Source organism: Panthera uncia, chromosome X (genome assembly GCF_023721935.1).
Source record: "Panthera uncia isolate 11264 chromosome X, Puncia_PCG_1.0, whole genome shotgun sequence".
Lineage (NCBI taxonomy): Eukaryota > Metazoa > Chordata > Mammalia > Carnivora > Felidae > Panthera > Panthera uncia.
This window is the reverse complement of record NC_064817.1, coordinates 8,896,170-8,914,713: the sequence shown is the minus strand read 5'-3', so window position 1 is coordinate 8,914,713 and position 18,544 is coordinate 8,896,170. Positions and strand designations below refer to the sequence as shown.

Sequence of the window (18,544 nt, the reverse complement as noted above, 5' to 3'; positions counted from 1 at the left end):
ATAGCTATGGTTCATGCTAGAGCTGTAGCACAGCAAGTTATATATTCATAGCTTCAGCCTATTAGCATAACTCTTGAGGAAATTTGGCCCATCCCAAGGAGAGTTCAGATCCAGGTTTCATTATGGTATCACCTAAGATCTCCAAGCTAGAGTCACCTCTACCTTATCTCCACAGCCATCTCTCTACACAACCATATCTCTTACTGGCATTTCCTGCAATTTTTCCATACCTCTCTGGTGGCACGTATCAAGATCTCTTATGTCCCCGCATGACAAGAAAGTGGACACCTTCTGTTGATAAGCAGAACAAAGTGTCAGGTATTGTGCTAACCATAAACATTTTCTTATCCACATTAATGCTCGTCCCAACACAACGAGATAGGTCCTATATTATCCACATTTTGTGGATGAAGAAATGAACTCAGAGACTTCAGTGTCTTTCAGAAGGACGACATGTCATAGAGCTGGATTCCAGTCATTCTGATTCCAACATCATGTTTTAACCAGTAGCCATCATGCTACACAATCTCATTCTGAAGTCTTCGTGCCAGAACAGTACCTCACATGCAGACAGCACTCAAAAAAAAAAATGTTGTGGACTGGCTACTAGAACTCATATGTTCCTTATCATATGAACATTGGCATTAATGGCTATTCGTTGGCTAACATTGTAAACTTCGGTAGGGAAGACATCCTCTGGAACACTTAGTAGACTGCCTCACTTTCTGCAACTCTCTCTTACTAGAGGGCTGGGTATCTTGCTTTTGGTAATTATACAATGCAATAAACAGATTCATGTGATTGGTCTGATGAGGGCTGTGATCAAAAGAACCCTCCAAATCTTATTTCACGGAGTATGGAGACCAACCTTCGCAAAATTACATTTTTCGTTAATGCCCAACTCATGCCCTTATTGTGAGTTAAGCCAGGTAAGAGCTCCCTTTTTGAATTCTTCTAAAATTTAGGGTTAATGAACAGTCACTGCCACACCCTTATTCTGCCATGAAAGATTTTTATGTGGATGGTGATTATTCAGAGGATCAATCATCGTTGCCAGTTTACAGCAGTCGGGGAAGAGCCAGCTCCTTATGAGATGAACAGTAGAGTGAAACAGGACTCCCAGGGCATTTGCAGTTACTTTTGGCTATTTTCCAAATACAGCACTATCCAGGTGCTGCTGGCTAATGTTCTACTTTTACCAGAAGAAATCCCTGCTTTATCTGGTTTCGTCAGCAGGATTTCAAGATGTCCCCTCTCACCTTTGCCCCCTCGTATTACTGCTGTAATTATGCTATGTCATGTGGCAAAAGGGAGATCATCTAGATGGGCCTAATTTAATTGCATGTGCCTTTAAAAAAAATTCTTTTTTAATGTTTTTATTTATTTTTGAGACAGAGAGAGACAGAGCATGATCAGGGGAGGGGCAGAGAGAGAGGGAGACACAGAATCCGAAGCAGGCTCCAGGCTCTGAGCTGTTAGCACAGAGCCCCACATGGGGCTCAAACCTACAGACTGTGAGATCATGACCTGAGCTGAAGTTGGACGCTCAACCGACTGAGCCACCCAGGCACTCCTCTCATGTGCCTTTTAAAAGCGTAGTTTTCTCTGGCTAGCAGCAGAAAGGAGAATCAGAGAGAGTACAAGCTGGAGAATATTTGACACACTATTGCTGACTTAAAAGCAGAGGGGGCCACCGACGAGGAATGCAGGCAGGCTTTAGAAGCTGAGAGTGGTTCTCTGCTGACAGTTGGCAAGGAAAGGCCCTCTCCCCCATCCTACAGCCACAGAGAACTAAAACAGACTGACAACCAGAATGAACTTAGAAATGGATCCTTATTTAGAGCCTGGAGATCAGAGTCCAGCCACATCTTAACCTACAGAAATTTGAGCTAATAAATGGGTACTGTTGGAAGCCTCTAATAATATTAATTTGACATGTTAAATTTGAGTTTGTGATCTCCCAGTGATGTCCAGGAGGCAGTTACATATATGCCCCTTTGGCTCAGAGGAGAGTTCTCATCGAAGGATGAACTTGGGAGTTGTGGCAAGTATAGCCCCGTATGAGCTTGTACAAGTACGCATGTATGAATCAGATCATCCAGGGAAGTGAACGCCATAAAGGATATTCTACACTTCAGGTTCTATCAACAATGTTCTCATCTTTTCTTTTAGTAGTTTTATGGTTTCATTTTCTCACATGGAGATATCTTATCCTACTGGGATTGTTTTACCATAAAACATGAGGGAAAAACCCACATTATTTTTTTCTACATGGAGATCTGGTTGCCCCAACATCATTTTTGTATTTACTTATTTATTTACTTTCATTGAGTATAGTTGACACACAATGTCACATTAGTTTCAGGCATACAGCATAGTCATTCCACAATTCTATACGGTATGTGCTCGCCACAAGGTAGCCACCATCTGTCACCATGTAGCACTATGACGCTACCAGTGACTATTCCCCACGCGGTACCTTTCCTTCTCATCAGTTATTAACTGGAAGCCTGTAGCTCCCACTTCCCTTTGCTCCTTTTGTTCATGCCCCAACCTCCACCCTCTCCTCTGGCAACTGCTAGTTTGTTCTCTGTATTTATGGGTCTGTTTCTTTTATTTGTTGGTTTGTTTTGTTTCTTAGATTCCACATATACGTGAAATTTGTCTTTGACTTATTTCATTTAGCATAATACACGCTAGGTCCATCCATGTTGTCACAAATGGCAAGAGGTCATTCTTTTTCTTTTTCTTTTTTTTTTTTTTTTTTTGCTGTGGGTGTACACGACATCATCTTCTTTATCCACTCATCTATCAATGGACACGGGTTGCTTCCTCATCTCGGCTATTAGAAATAATGCTGTAATGCACATAGAGGTGTATTTTTTTTTTAAATTAGTGTTTTCATTTTCTTTGGGTTGAGACCCAGTAGTGAAATTCCTGGATCACATAGCATTTCTATTTTTCATTTTCTGAGAAACCTCATTACTATTTTTCACATAGGTTGCACCAATTTACATCCCCACCAACAGTGCATGAGGGTTCCCTGTTTTCCGCATCCCCATCAACGTGTTTTTTTCGTGTGTGTGTGTGTGTGTGTGTGTGTGTTTTATTTTAGCCACTTTGACAGATGTGAGGTGATATCTCATGGCAGCTTTGATTTGCATCGCCCTGATGATGAGTGATGTCGGCCATCCAGATGTCTTCTTTGGGAAAATGTCTATTCAGGTCCTCTGCCCATTTTTAATCAAATTATTTATTTTATTTTATTTTTTGGTGTTGAGTTGCGTAAGTCCTTTATATATTTTGGATATCATCCCTTTATTGAACATACCCTTTTGCAAATACCTTCTCCCGTTCAGTTGGTTGCTTTTTTGTTTCATTGAGGTGCAACATCGTGTGTTGAATGAATACTGCTGTTCTCACCAACTTGATATGTTCCTTTTATCATATATTAACTTTCCTGCGTATTTGGATCTATCTCTAGACTCTCTGCTTCATCCATCTGGTCATCACTGATGTGCTAGAACCACATGTTTTTAAGAATGACAGTTTGAGGGGCGCCTGGGTGGCTCAGTCAGTTGGGCGGCTGACTTCGGCTCAGGTCATGATCTCGCGGTCCGTGAGTTTGAGCCCCGTGTCGGGCTCTGTGCTGACAGCTCAGAGCCTGGAGCCTGTTTTGGATTCTGTGTCTCCCTCTCTCTGACCCTCCCCCATTCATGCTGTCTCTCTCTGTCTCAAAAATAAATAAACGTTAAAAAAAAATTTTAATAATAAAAAAAAAAAAGAATGACAGTTTGAGGGGATGTTAGTAGCCGATAGGGCAAGTCCTACTCATTATTCTCCTTTTGTGAATGGATCACTTCGTTTTACCTTTGAATAGGTCCTTGCTGGTATCCATTAGCACTACTGATTTCTATATCTTAATTTTATGCCAGATCACTATACTAAGTTCTCTGATTATTTTGAATAGTTGTTTCCCCATGTGACTTTCTTGGGTAAGCAATTAACCTATCTGCAAATAATGATTAATTTCCTAACACCCTTTATACAGTCGAATGTATTTTCATTGTCCAATTGCGCTATCTACTCCAGAACAACAAAAAAGAGAACAGAGGCCAAAAAAGGGAAAAAAACCGACCGATCCAACCACACGCAAATTAGTTTCGCCTCACAGAAACCCTGGTGAACAATGCCAAAAGTGAAACAGTAAATTGGGAGGAAATGTTTGCAGTTTATATCACAGATAAGGAAGTAAGATATTTGATACATAGGCATTTCATGCATAAGTGAGAAGACAAATAACCCAACAGAAAAATGGACGAAGATATATTCAAAGACAGCTCACAGAAAAAAGAAACACAAACAGCTCATAAGGATAGGAAGAGATATTCGACTTCACTCAAAAACGTACCCTGACATACCATTTTTTGCCAATTCTACTGTGTAGATGAGGATGTGGAGAAACAGGTGCTCTCATATTTTGCTGGTAGGAATCTAAATTAGTGCCACCTCTAAGACAGAAAGAAATTTGTGATAGTTATCAAAAGTGTCAATCAATGTAAACTCAGCAATTCGTAGAAGCAGGTCCTAACGATAGACCCTCACCGCGGTAACTGAGAGTGCGATAGATGGTGGGAGTTACTATGGAGGCCAATAAAAACAAGCAACGGGACGGTTATGCAGACTGTCCCTCCATTGGAATTTGTTGTTTCTCTCCTGATGCAACTGGGGCGATGGGTCTTGGGGACGAAGACCACACAAGCCACGTGCCACTCTGGTCCCATCACACCAAAGGCACACACGAGCAGCACCTGGCTGAGGCAGTGCCTGTCAGGTTTCTGCTGTCATTTTTTCATGATAAATTCACAAAAATTTCAAAATTAATGTTTACATGCGGCCCACGAGGAACAGAGGGTAGACTCTTCCCTTAGCACGATGGGAGGAGAGGCATTTTTCGGTGGTTACTTGGGCAGGCCCGGCGGCCAGGGCTGACCCGTGCGGCCTCAAGTTAAGGCCTCTGCGTCTAATTCCAGGTGCTAGGGTCTCCCTCATACAAGGAACAAGTGAGCTGAAAAGCCTCTAGGAGGCACTGAAGATGAGGAGGCGAGCTTTTTGAAATGCATCATTCTTTTCGGGGTGAAAAAGGCCTCCCAGAAAGCTGGGCCATAGAAAGGATCAGAATATTCGGGGGATTTGTGAGCGAGGAGCTTGAGATTCCTAACCCCACCCTTCCAAGGGTCCTGAGGGAAGAACAGGGAGTTGATAGGTTCCACATAACCTCAATCGGAAGAGACGCACTTGGGGCGGGAGAGCGGGAAGTGGTGAGCAGCCAGCCAGCCCAGGAGCTGAGGACAAATCCCCAACCGGCCAAGCCTCCCCATCTACGGGAGAGGCGAACGGACGGCGAAGGCCCATCATCTCCCCGGGGTGCTGGGCTGAGGCCTGCGGGCAGGCCACTGGGCAAGGGCGGACAGAGTGAACCTGAGCTCACTCGTCCAGCTGGAGCTGAGGAGACCCTCGAGACCCGCCCCCCCTCTTCTTGGCCACACCCCCGTCTTGGGGTACCCAGAGTCGTGCTTCCGAAGAACTTCAGAGGGAACCGGATCCCAGATGGAGTGAGAAGGGCGCCAGGGAGAATTCGCCTCATTAAGGTGTCGCCAACGAGCAACACACCATCCCGCCCTGCAGAAGAGAAATGGCAACTCTGCAGATACGATTGAGGGGAAAGGGGGTAATCGTGCAAGTAAGATAGAAAGTGCAACTATGCAAATAAAAGCGAACCTGAGGCAGAGAGAAGAAAGGACACTTCTGCTGTCCACCCCACCCCCCTCCGGCCCAGTCCTCCCTCCCTGACACTGACTCAAAAGGTTGAATCCGGAGCCCCGGGTTCGAGACTCTGGTTCGAGACTCAAGTGAAGGCAGGGGTGAACCGCCAAGGAGAAAGGACAGCCCGCATCTAGAGCAGGGAGCCCCATCCCCTGCTTCCCCGGCCCTGCGGACTCGGACAGCACCCCAACAGGGGACGGGGGCGTCCCCCTGGGAAAATGGACAAGCACTGCAGCTGGGCTGTGGGTGCGAAATTAATGGGGGCACCCCAAAACTTAGTCATCAAGACGAACGGGGGTTTCACAACTTAAAATCCCGGGTGGGCTAAATAGTCAACACTTGACATAAGGGCAGAACGCAAGCCTGCATTCGCAAGGCGCCCTGTGCTCGCCTCACCCTGATCCCAGCCCTGGTGCTGATAAAACTTTATTCATAACACAGGCAACTGGTCTGCAGGCTGGAGTCGGCCAGTTTGACTTTTTAAATAGAACCTTAAAATATTACGTATCTTCATTACTGAGCTTTTCGATCTCCTCTCCTCCTTAAATTTTGCATCCAAACGTGTGTCTCACTCTACTCACCCTGGTCTCAGCCTTGCACCACAGAAAACATCTATGATCACACTGGCACGCTCTGACCAAAAGCGACTCACAGGCGTTCATCTTGGGCTGAGATGCATCTGTTGGGAAGCCCCGTCCTTGAACCTGGAGCTGCCAGTCAGCTATGTGGTGCCCCAGCCGTGAGTATGAAATAATAGCCGGTACCAATCACCTAAGGGAATCACCTACCATGAGAGCTATCGACACAAGGACAAAGGAAAAAAAAATCAGACATAGGGATTGATAGAATCGTGCCTTCTGGCACCCAAGTCAGTGGTTTATGGTTTCTTTCCTTTCCTTTTTTTTTTTTTTAAGTTTATTTACTTTTGAAGGAGAGAGACACAGAGCATGAGCAGGGGAGGGGCAGAGAGAGAGGGAGACGCAGGATCCCAAGCAGGCTCCAGGCTCTGAGCTGTCAGCACAGAGCCCGATGGGGGCTCGAACCCACGAGCTTTGAGATCATGATCTGAGCCAAAATCAGACGCTCAACTGACGGAACCACCCAGGCGCCCCTGGTTTATTTTCTCAGTGCAGGTCCTCTCTTGCCCAGATTCTCAGTCCCCCACTCTGCGAGTCTGAAATCCTAAAAAAAAATCTGAGCACTGGAAGACTTCGTTTGGTTTTTTGTAACTTATTCGGTAGCAAAACCTGACCGGAACTGACGTAAGGCTCCTATAATCTCTATCTATCTACTTAGCGGGACCATTCTTGTTTCAGGGCAGAAATAGCCATGCACGTGACCTGGGCCCGTCAGAAGGGTTTTGTAATGTATCATCTATGCACCGTCTTGCTAAAATACGCATTCTGAACTCTGACACCATGCTGGCCCACAGATTTCAGATCAGGGATTGTGGATCAATACTTAAATCTCCTTCACTGGGGACACATTGGCAATTCCTGAAGTTTCCTTGGCATATCTGGTAAGTCGGAAAGCAGAGTGTGCTTGTCAACGGGGCCAAGTGATGATTTTCATGGGCCCAAAGCACTTTGGCCCTTGGGGGCCCCTTCCTCCAGTCAAAAAAATCATTAAAAAATGGTATTTTACGACCGCATTGGTATAAAGACAAACATAAGCTAGGCTGGATTCTGTTATTTTCCCGATTTTAAAGAAAACAAAACCTCTCTTTAAAGTTTCACCAGGCCGAGGCCCCGTGCGTTCTGAAAAGACAAGACAAGGTCTCTAAAAAGAAGTCAGCCCTGGTTGTCTATGATGTTGTCCTGGGGCTCGGACCCAGGGCTGGGGGAGCTGGGGACACACCTGCCTGGGACTTCTCCCTCTGAGCCCCCCAGGAAGGAACCAATCGTGCCGATAACACCTTGATTTTGGACTTCTGGCCTCCAGAACCGAGAGATGCCCCGCTGAATGTGACTGGGTCTGCGCGGTCTGGATTGCTAACTGGGTGCTGCCTTGGAACGCTTAGAACAAGCCAGGGCCTGTTACAGAAAGCACGTGAATTACACACACACACACACACACACACACACACACACGCCTGCTTCACTTCCCCTTCCCCGCCAAATACAGCTACCGAGGAAGCCACTATTTCACAACCGCTTTTCTCTTTTCCGTGCATGATCAGTTCTTTGGTTGGGTCCACGGGCCAGTTCTCTCCTTCGCGCTCCGAAGGAACCGAATCCCGCAACGAAAACAAACCCATCTCAGGTCCCCCCCTCAAACCTTCCTTCTCCGCTTGGACCCCAACGGACACCAAAAGCGCAGTTTTAGAAGACCAGTGCGGTGTGCGGGACGGCTCAGAAAAGTCTGCCTTGGCTGAGGAGAGGCAGGCAGAGGTGAGGGGCCACCCCCAGGGACCCAGCCCCCTGTAGGCAGGACAGCAAGAGAACGTGCTGGGTGCAAAGGGAGTGTCCCCGCCGGGTGATGCTAAACCTAGGGCGAAAATAGTGTGCGAGGGTTGGGGAGGGGCGCTAAAGCTGCCGTCCTGGAACCAACAGCCTTTTATTTTTCCACATCCCCTTCCTAGGCTGCAAAGGGCCATTTTGCAATGATGCCTCCCCCGCCCCCCGTCTCCCTCTTCAGAGGCTTCCTTTGCCTCAGACCATCTCCAGAGCTGTGCCCCTTTCTCAGGATGGGACCTGCTGATATCCCCTAGTGCTCAAGTGTCCAGAGAACCTATTGATTATAAAACATGATCAATCCCCCCCGTTGAATCGCTTAGCTGTGTAGGGACGATGTGGGATTCAACCAGAACCGAATTTGTGCCAAATGGGACAGATTTCTAATTTTTCGTGGGTTCTGATTCATCTGCAGGGGACTCTGTTGCCCACGGAGACATTATGCAAGTGAGTAAAGAAATGGTTGGCAGATAGGGCTTGTCACCTTCGATGAAACTGACAAGCAATCAAAAGATGTTTTGTTTGATCCATCCCAGATCTGATGGGTTCACCAACAGCGTTGGAAGCCAAAAGAAGTCACAGCCACATGAGATGCACATATCAGTGAAGAGACGGGTCCTGATTTCCTGTGCATACAAATATGAAAAATCACACGCTATGTGAATCCCTGGAAATACAGTCGGGAGCGCCTGTGAAGTGCTTTGTCACGAAGCAACCACCGGGACCCGTGTGAGTCACACATTTTTGTATTTCGTCCTCATAAAACTCGGAGCGGCGGGTGCTGTCTGAAGCCTCCATTTTACAGATGGGGAGCCCGAGGCCCAGAGAGGCTAATTTACCCAAGATCACGCCAACGGTAGGTGGCAGAGCTGAAACTGAGCCTAGAGATCCCCGAGTAGTTAGCCAATCGGTAGGGCTGGCGGCAAGCAGCTGGTCGGCAAGGATCTGGTTTCAATTATCAGCAGAGACCTCAGAGCCATACCTGGAACCTTCAGGATCCAAACGCCTGGGGTGGATCATCCGCCTTGCCTTTCTGCAAAGTGGCAGTGCCCCCGGGCTCTTTCAGCGTCTCTGTATCCAGAGAACAACTGGAACCCACTGATGGTAGACACGTGCACCCACCAGGAGCTACGTGTAACCGTCCGAGAAGTCAACACAGCCTCTACTTGCTAAGGTCGATCCACAACCAACAGGCTGTACGTTCAGATTTACTTTGCGTTTATAGCCCCGAATAGGCATAAACTAGAGATCAGAGTTTAAAACGTAACAAATTCCTCAGCTCCGCTGAGTAACTCAGCTGAACTCCAGACATTCCGTGGGAATGAAGGCCCCCTCCACAGACTCTGGAGGTGACCCTAAGACACGCTCACAAGTAATAGCCAACTGAGTTTCACAGACCACCTGTGAGGAGCAACATCCTCCCCCTCGACACTCGCCTTGATCCCCCCTGAGCCTGGGTTTGCCACCTGCCTGCCTCCCCCTCACACACGCCGTGCAGATTTTAGGATTCGTACAGGACAGGATGAGAGGGGGCCACCAGGGGAGAACGAGAGGCCTCCCCTGCCCTCCCCCTGAGCCACAGCCTCGGCTTTTCAGGTCAGGCGTACTTGGAGCTTTGCTATTGCTTTCTGAAATCAAACCGAGGGACTGATGAACACGCTTCAGGTCTTCCTGGGGCCTCCTCGCCCTCTGAAAAAGGACTGTGCTCTTGAAGGAAAGGACCAAAGAGCCATCCGGTGCTGCCGCAAGGCCGTGGCTCTCCTCTTGGGCACCTGCTGAGATACCCTTCACCCATGGGAGGGAGGCAGGGCATTTGAACAAGCTTAGTCTGATTTTATTACTATTCTATTTTCACTTTCTTTGTTGTTGTTAATTTTTTGTATGTTTTTATTTATTTTTGAGAGAGAAAGCACGAGCTGGGGAGGGGCAGAGAGAGAGGGAGACAGGAACCGAAGCAGGCTCCGCGCTGACCACAGAGAGCCCGACACGGGGCTCCAGCCCACGAGCAGCGAGATCGTGACCTGAGCTGAAGTCAGACGCCTAACCGACTGGGCCACCCAGGCACCCCTATTTTCACTTTCTTATAATACAATTATATTGGTGGCGGCTACCACGGTGGCTTACAAATACCAGGTAGCAGTTGGATAACTTCGTTTGCATTTCTATATCGATCACTGGCTGTGTCGGCCACTGTAGTCATCTTATAAAGCACCATAAAATTTCGGTACAGACTTAATTTACTTTCAAGATCTAAAAGGGGCATTAAATGCAGGGCACCTGGGTGGCTCAGTCAATTGAGCGTCCGACTCTTGATTTCGGATCAGGTCATGATCTCATGGTTCGTGAGTTCGAGCCCCCCGTCAGGCTCCGTGCTGGCAGTACAGTCTGCTTGGGATTCTCTCTCTCTCCCTCTCTCCCTCTCTCTCTCTCTCTCTCTCTCTCTCCTCCCCTGCTCATGCTCGTGCTCTCTCTCTCAAAATAAATAAATAAATAAGCTTAAAATGGGCATTACGTGGATTTAAAAATTAACTTCACATGGCCATAAAAAAGAATGAAAGCTTGCCGTTTGTAACGGCATGTATGGATCGAGAGGGCATGATGCTAAGTGAAATAAGTCAGAGAGAAACAAATATATGATTTCACGCGTATGAAGTTTAAGAGAGCAAACATATGAGCAAAGGCGGGGTGGGGGGGGAGAGAAACAGAGAGATAAGCCAAGAAACAGACTCTAAACTACAGAGAACACACTGATGGTCACCAGAGGGGAGGGGGGGGGGGGTGCTGGGGGTAATGTATGGAACTGCATGTTAACTAACTGGAATCAAAATAAAAACTTTAAAAAAAAATAAAGAAAATTAACTTCAAACACGTAAATATACGCTAAATGGTTGCCAAAAAAAAATAAACAAAAAAACAAAACCTCCAAGAACTGTAATAACCACTAAATGAGCATGGAAACTGAAGGTAAATTTTGGATGAGCTTCTCTTGAAGTCAGACTTTTCAACTGCTCTTAAATCTCATTGCATTTTTTTTTTTTTTTTTTAGAAAACACATCACTGGGGCACCTGGGTGGCTCAGTGGGCTAAGCATCGGGCTTTGGCTCAGGTCATGATCTCGCCGTTCGTGGGTTCGAGCCCCGCGTCGGGCTCTGCCGTGACAGCTGAGAGCCTGGAGCCTGCTTCGGATTCTGTGTCTCCCTCTCTCTCTCTCTGCCCCTGCCCAGCTTGTTCTCTCTCAAAAATAAATAAATAAAAAAAGAAGAAAACGCATCACTTCTTCAAACTGTAAAGTCTGATTTTCAATCTGACAGTTCTCAACAACAAAAACTGATTTTTGTTAGATCTAAACGCTGTAGAATACAGTAGAACACAATCGTAGAAGTGGTAAAGGTGTTTGCTTCAACATACCGAACAAGCAAAGTAGCAAGCGATTTTGAACACTAAGCTTCTAGGAGTATATTAATTCCAGGCTTTGCCTAGGCCCTACGAAGTGACTCATGCATGTGAGATCACACAGCTTGCCCTTCTCTGCGGAGGTAGCAAAGGAAAAACACTTCTCCACCCACATGACTTCCAACCCTTCAGTTCTAGAAGAGGACATCGTTTCTGGCAGGACCAGAGAGTGATCGTCAACTCCGAACTTGGAACATGCTTGTTGTCCTGTGCAAATTAATAAGACCCCTGCATTTGATTTTCGAGATTGACCGCCTATCAGGCCACATTGCCTACCTTTAGAATTGTTTCGATTCTTCACCTTTTTTATACCTCTCGGCCCCATTCATCGCTTTTCTCGGTTCACGCCATTCGCCACCGAACCACATTCCGGAGTCAGAAACCATGTATTTTGTTGGAAACACTTGCCAAAAGAGTGGAAGTGGCTTACCGCTGTTCTGTCGTCGTCTTAATTTCTCATTCCGTCACCTGCAGCACGGCGGACGGTACCCTGTGTGCAGTAGGCACACTCTGGGGAAAGAAACTGACCAACTTCCCAAACTTGGCTGCTTTACCATCAGCGGAACCTCTCACGTGGTTTGCAGAAGTTGATGTGGGAAGAAGGGAACTTGCGATTTCTTAACTGTTGCCAAATCATTTATTGACTGTGCTTTAAAATTTCAAAACTGAAATTCAGGGTGGAAAAGTCATTCGTAAAATGATTTACATAACTGGTACAAATTTTTTCTTTGACTTAGAAAACTTGAGTGCGTTTTTGTAAACTTTGGTCCGGATTGGAATTTGGTTTAGGATTGCCCAAACTCATCTCTTGTTATGTGACTCTCGGTCAAATAACACTTGCATTGCTTCATGTTCGTTCTATACACTTCCAAGACAGCACACAGCAAGGTGCCCACCCCACCCAGGTGTCCCTGCACCTTGGTTGCCACTGGGCACATAAATAAATAAATGTAAAAAAAAAAAAATTAAAAGGAGGCACATTGAAGACATTATGTAGGTACTTACATAATAAGAGAAAACCAAACTGCACGATTATTTAATTGTTAAAATTCCAAATATAATAATTGGGGGCACTTCTTTGTCCTGTAGGTCTAATAATGAAAAGAATGGTATTCTTTCAGGGGATGAGAACATTCCGTCTAACTGGAGCGTAAAGTTAGTGGTCTTTATCAGATTGATAAGTGAATTGGATTTGGGGCTCTCCGAAGGCCTCAGAAGGTTTTTTTTGTTTGTTTTATTAATTTTTTTTTTTTACGTTTATTTATTTTTGAGACAGAGAGAGACAGAGCATGAAAGGGGGAGGGGCAGAGAGAGAGGGAGACACAGAATCGGAAGCAGGCTCCAGGCTCCGAGCCATCAGCCCAGAGCCCGACGCGGGGCTTGAACTCACGGACAGCGAGATCGTGACCTGAGCTGAAGTCGGACGCTCAACCGACTGAGCCACCCACGCGCCCCTTCAACGTGCCTCTTGACCTGCAAAGCCTGAAATCTTTACCTCACAGAAAACATTTGCTGACTCCTTGGCCAAGAGAACCATTTGGAATGGGGTAGGGTGTTTTATCATGGCCTATACTCCTTGAATTGGAAGAAACCACACTGGGAACAGGGTGGGGAGGGGGTGACATTTACACACACACACACACACACACACACACACACACACTATTATTCTGTCCCCTCTTTGCTGTCCCTTCCTTGTCTAACCTCTCCATCTGGCGGTTCAAGGCCTTCCCAGAAGCCTTCATGATAGTGAGCCCAGAGATCAGGAACCATTTGCTCAGAAATCAAGTTTTAAAAAGTAAGGGCACATGACTACTTGTAGTGGGCTGAACTTCAGGCTGAAGAGCAGGTCTGCCTTTCTAGAAAAGCCAGACACACACATGCCCTGGCTTCCGGGCCACGAAATGTCAGTGAATGACAGACCAACTGGGATCTTGGAAAGCGGGGCGCCTGGGTGGGTCTAGTCCTTACAGGTTTATCCGCACAACCAGTAACCATGAAAGATGAAAACGAAATCGACACCAGGGCAGGACGGTCACCGCGAACCAGAAGTTTAGTCCCACGTGGAAAGTGGCCAGAGGCTCCGGCCCTCCACCTGAGCCCCCAAACTGGCCCTCGGCGGCCAGGCCTGCTCTCCCTGCCCTGCCCCGTGAGGGTACAAAGTCTTGGCCACCACCTTCTTGTTCTTCCCCTTGCCGCACATGCTGACACAGGTCTTTATTTCAAAATGGAGACGATCTGCCATTAAGCACTCCAGTCAGGCAACGTACACACCCCAGATGAGCGTCTCTGAGCCTCGGTTTTCCCATCTCTCAAACGGGGATAAAAGTAACAGCAACTTCCTCATACGGTGGCTTTGAAGATTAAGTCACGCTTGTGGAGCCCTGAGAACAGTACCCGGCCCAGAGTAAACACTCACCGAGTAGAGAGAGTATGATCAGGACTCCCTCGTCATGGACCTCGCTCACCTCTGGGCTGTTGTCCACAGTAGGCCAGGAGAACCAGTGTCGGGCTGCTGGCCGTGACCTTCTCCTCTGTTGTCAGCGAGCACCAGAGCGTTCTCAGGGCAGCGGATGGCTCTGCCATGTCAAGGCCACAGCAAAGTGCCACATACAGAAACACCGTGGAACCCTACAGAAGGCTCAAGACCTAGGACAGCACCAGGTACCAGGCATCCGTTGTTTGGCAAAAACCAACCAACCAACCAAAGAAAATCAACACGAGATCTAGAAAAGCCTACCGTGGAAGGAGTCACGTAAAAGGAACACGTCTTCAGCAAGGGATTCGGATGAAGAAATGCACAAGAGGATTCCTCTACACAAAGGCCGGATCTGATGTGAGCCCATCCTGGTTGGGCATCGAGGCGCGGAGACCCTGAGCGCATGGGTGCCGTGGCCGCGTCTGGGAGTCCCGGTGAAGCTTCCCGTGGCGGCCCCAAGCAGGCGGCCCTTCCCGGTCGGCACAGACACAGGCAGGAAGGGCCACAGGACTGCGTCGCAGGTAGCAGCCACTGCCCATCTCATGGTCCTCCCACACCTGTTCCCAACAGTTCCATAGCTTTTTCCTGACTCCTCCTTCCTCCCTCACTCCCGACTCCCTACTCCCTTGGCCCACCCTTCCAGAGCATGTGGTATTCGCACTCGTAATTACACCTGCCCAGTTATGCTCATTCCCAACCACCGTCCTCCATTTGTACTATTATTTCTCATTTCAAACAAAAGCTTAAAGTGTAGTCTATACAATATCTCGAGGCGCCTGGGTGGCTCAGTCGGTTAAGTGTCTGACTCTTGATTTTGGCTCAGGTCATGATCTCACAGTTCATGGGTTTGGGCCCAAGCACAGAGCCTGCTTGAGATTCTCTCTCTCTCTCTCTCTCTCTCTCTCTCTCTCTCTCTCTTTCTCTTCCCCTCCCCTGCTCACTCTGTCTCTCCAAGAAATAAATGAGCTTAAAAAAAAATGGCAGCCCTCTGGATGAAAAATTTAGCTAAAGGCACTCTCCCTGTGGCTTATCAGAGCCCCAGATCAGGGCACAGAGCTAGGTAAGAAGAGGGAGGGCTGGATTACCGCCTCATCTGCCCATATGGCCAACTAGTCTTGAGCAGTGAACAACCTGTGCAACTGTACATGGTGGCTCAGCTAAACCAAATGGAAGCTGGTTTCAGCCTGATGAAGAGGGCTATCCCCTTTCAACAGAATGTCTGCACAAGCAGGGGCAAGGCAAGGTCTCAGCAGTCCCCTGCAGACTCCCTTCTTGAGACAGTCCCAGGTTATAAACCAATGATCTGAAAACCTGTCTTTCCATCAGCGGCAACCCATTCCTGTGTTTCCTGAAGTCAGTGTCTCAAGTAACGGGCCAAGACGGCATAAGAAGCCATAGCACTTTAGAGCTGCAAGGTCACCTTCTTGCAGGGACGTGGGAACTGAAGGCAAAGGTCAAGAGAGCAGTGACAGTAGAGAGGAACATCAGAACTCAGCACTAGGCTTCCGCTGTGCACGCTTTTGACTCGTCCCTTCACGAAGGCCCACAGTGAAAAGCCAAACGGGATCAAGCCTCCCATTACCGTTTTGACAAGAGCAGGAGGGGGAGTTTTCTGGCTCCCACCAACTCCGCGTCCCTCCTCCACACCCCTTCTGTTCACATGTCCTCATCATCCGGTTTCTCTCTTCGGCGGCCAGGCGTCACTCACCCAGCCTGAAGAGGACGGGATGGTCACGGAACAGCACGACAGAGAGGGAGGCCAGTTGGGTCTCAGACAAGGCTTGGCCTGTGGTAAGCTCAGGAGAGGCTCCGAAGCCACAGGTAAGATTTCGCAATCGGGAGTAGGGGCAGCCTCCTCCTCACAGCCCATCTGGAGTCATAGGAAGAGGCTGTGTCTGGAATTTTCCTCACCACGCTGTAGCCGAGAGCGGTGCGGAGTTCTGGGGCAAAGAAGGCCTGACGCAGCTGCCCGGGTTTGCCCCAAACCCCACAGTGGCGCGGAGGGAACTGCTTCCGAGAAGAGAGTGAGGCTGGCGGACACACCGATGCGGGGGGGGGGGGGGGTCAAGGGGGGGTTGTGGGGCCGGGGCACTGGGGGGGCGGGCAGTGTGAACCTGGAGCCTGTTTCGGATTCTGTGTCTCCCTCTCTCTCTGCCCTTCCTCTGCTCACACTCGGTCTCTCTCTCAAAAATACATAAACGTTAAAAAAATTTTTAAATATATATAAAATAAAAGGTGAATGTTCCTGCTTAAAACGATAGAAGGAGAGAGACAAAACAAACCTTTTTCCAAAGAGAAGCACAAGGCACAAGGTGTGGACATTCATGAGGTGTTGTTTCCCCTCCAAAGGTGTTTGTTGTGACACTACTTGTAATTTAGGTTAAAAATTAGGACAAAGCCAAATGTCAATCAACAGGAGATTTGTTAAGTCAAATGTTACATCCATACAATGTGTACAGCAGAGCCAGGTGGAGGAGGAGGGGGAGGAGGGGGAGGAGGAGGGTGATGAAGAAGGAAGGAGGGGAGGCAGGGTGGAAGGGGAAGATGAGAAACGGGGGAGCAGGCAAAGGAGGGAGGAGGAAGGGGGAATGGGGGAGGAGGAGGATGGGAGCAGGAGGGGGGAGGAGGAGGGGGAGGGGAGGAGGAGGGGGAGGAGGGGGAGGAGGGGGAGGAGGAGGAGGGGCAGGGAAGAAGAGGGGGAAGGAGGAGAAGGGCAGGTCTACAGATCCAAAACAGAGGGCTGGGTGGAAAAACAAGACTGTTGCCACCAGCTCTGTCCCTTCCGGCTCCCCAAGGGCAAGGCCCCAGCCTCTGACCCACTCTTCCACCTCCCCTCCCCAGTCCCACTCTGCCCCCATGTCACTCCTCCGCCCAAACCTGGCTCCCTTCTGAGACTCCTCCGGGACTCAGCTTGGACTTCACCTGTGGGCCGGCCTGGTCTAGACCGCCTCCCACAGAGCCGGCGGCCCGTGCTCGGCACTCCCGAAGGGCCGAGCCACCTCTGCTCTCCTTTCATCAAACTCTTTGCATTTGTGCATTGATTCGTGTGTGCCCCCTGGGGACTGGGAGCCCCCGAGGGCAGGGACTTTATCACTGCGTCCCCATGCACCCGACCCAGTGGCTGTGGGATAGTGGCAGCTCCATAGATGTTTCTGGAATAAAGGGAGGAGGGGATGGAGAGAGAAGCGAGGAGAGTCGGAGAAGAAAGGAAGGGTTCGGGATCCGTGGCTGAGCCCGGGGGAGAGCTGCCCTCTGTCGTTTCCCGACTCACCTCTGCCAGGAACCCCCTGGGGGGGGGGGGGGACTGGCTGTTCTCACGTCATAGATGTGGAACTAAAGCCCACAGTGGTTAAAAAAGTCAGGTGACTCTGGCTGCAGCATCGTGCTTTTGACCGCTCTCAGATATCTCAGCAGCAGAAAAGATCGCGGGGTCTAGAAAAAGTCGCCTCATTTGGCAAACAGAAGATTACCCGTGACGTTCGACCAAGTCGTTTTGAGTGGAAGAATCCAAAGCCAGGTTATGAGGGATCTCATGCTACGGGGGAGGGGATCGCGCGGTCACCGGTCCCGCTCAGCGGCTAGCCGGGCCCGCACACCGCGGAACCTTCCAGAATGAGTCATCTCAGCCCCAACCACCTTAGGAAGCCTGGGCCCGGCAGCCGGTAGACCCTCTCCTTTGCGATCCAGATCCTGCCTCTTCCCTACTTCCTCTCTCAGCACTCCTGGACCTCGCTCCCACTCCCCAGAGGGAGGCCCCAAGTTAGTCCCGACCCTGAGGCCTTCTCCACCTGCCCGCCCTTCACCCCACTTTTGAAAGTCACGGGAGCACCCAGTGATCTGCCGGGGCCTTTCAGTCGGGAGCTCCCGGTGCCCTGCCCGGCTCCACCGGCCCCCTGCTCGCGCGGGCCTCGACCCCGCGTCCTCAGTCCCCAGGCCCCTCCTCTCCTGGCATCCCGGGCACCCATCCGGGGCTCTACCCATTTGCAGCCCACGTCCACCTGCGGTGGCGATCACAGTACCCATTCTTAGAGGACGAAGCAGGCTCGCAAAAGTTCTCCCACCTTGCCCACCTAAACCGACAGCGTCCCCTTTGAGTCCGAGGGCTGTTTTATTCATCCAGCTCAGCCCTGGGCACGTATCAGTTGATAAATGTGGGTAAAAATGGAAGGGAGACCCAGAGGATTATAGCGGTAACATTAAGGGAAGTTTTCTTGTATCTAAATCTTTCCCGATTAGAGGATTCCTACGTAGTTCTAAACATTCAAATTCGGGAATGTAGAACACAGAAGATAAAAGTCCTCCAAATTGCACTCCTTAAAGAAAATCATTATTA

The 18,544-nt window shown here is 49.0% G+C and overlaps 1 protein-coding gene across 7 annotated transcripts in view; it reads right to left on the bottom strand.

Moving 5' to 3' along the window:
- TLR8 (toll like receptor 8) overlaps positions 1 to 12,286 on the bottom strand; it is a 36,516-nt gene extending 24,230 nt beyond the window's left edge. The window contains exons 1-5 of one of the 7 annotated variants that reach the window (XM_049643439.1): positions 12,163 to 12,286; positions 6,408 to 8,905; positions 5,566 to 5,682; positions 4,422 to 4,511; positions 231 to 291 (exon numbers count right to left, since the gene is read on the bottom strand). Coding sequence is in view for 3 of the 7 variants with exons in the window: in XM_049643434.1 (XP_049499391.1) it covers positions 4,422 to 4,424 (3 nt within the window). In the remaining 4 variants the exon portion in view is untranslated. Of the gene's footprint in view, positions 1 to 230; positions 3,699 to 4,421; positions 4,512 to 5,565; positions 5,683 to 6,407; positions 8,906 to 12,008 lie in introns of those variants that run through there. The other 6 variants (XM_049643434.1, XM_049643435.1, XM_049643436.1 and 3 more) reach the window with 6 other exon arrangements.
- Between the last annotated feature and the right edge of the window lie 6,258 nt (positions 12,287 to 18,544).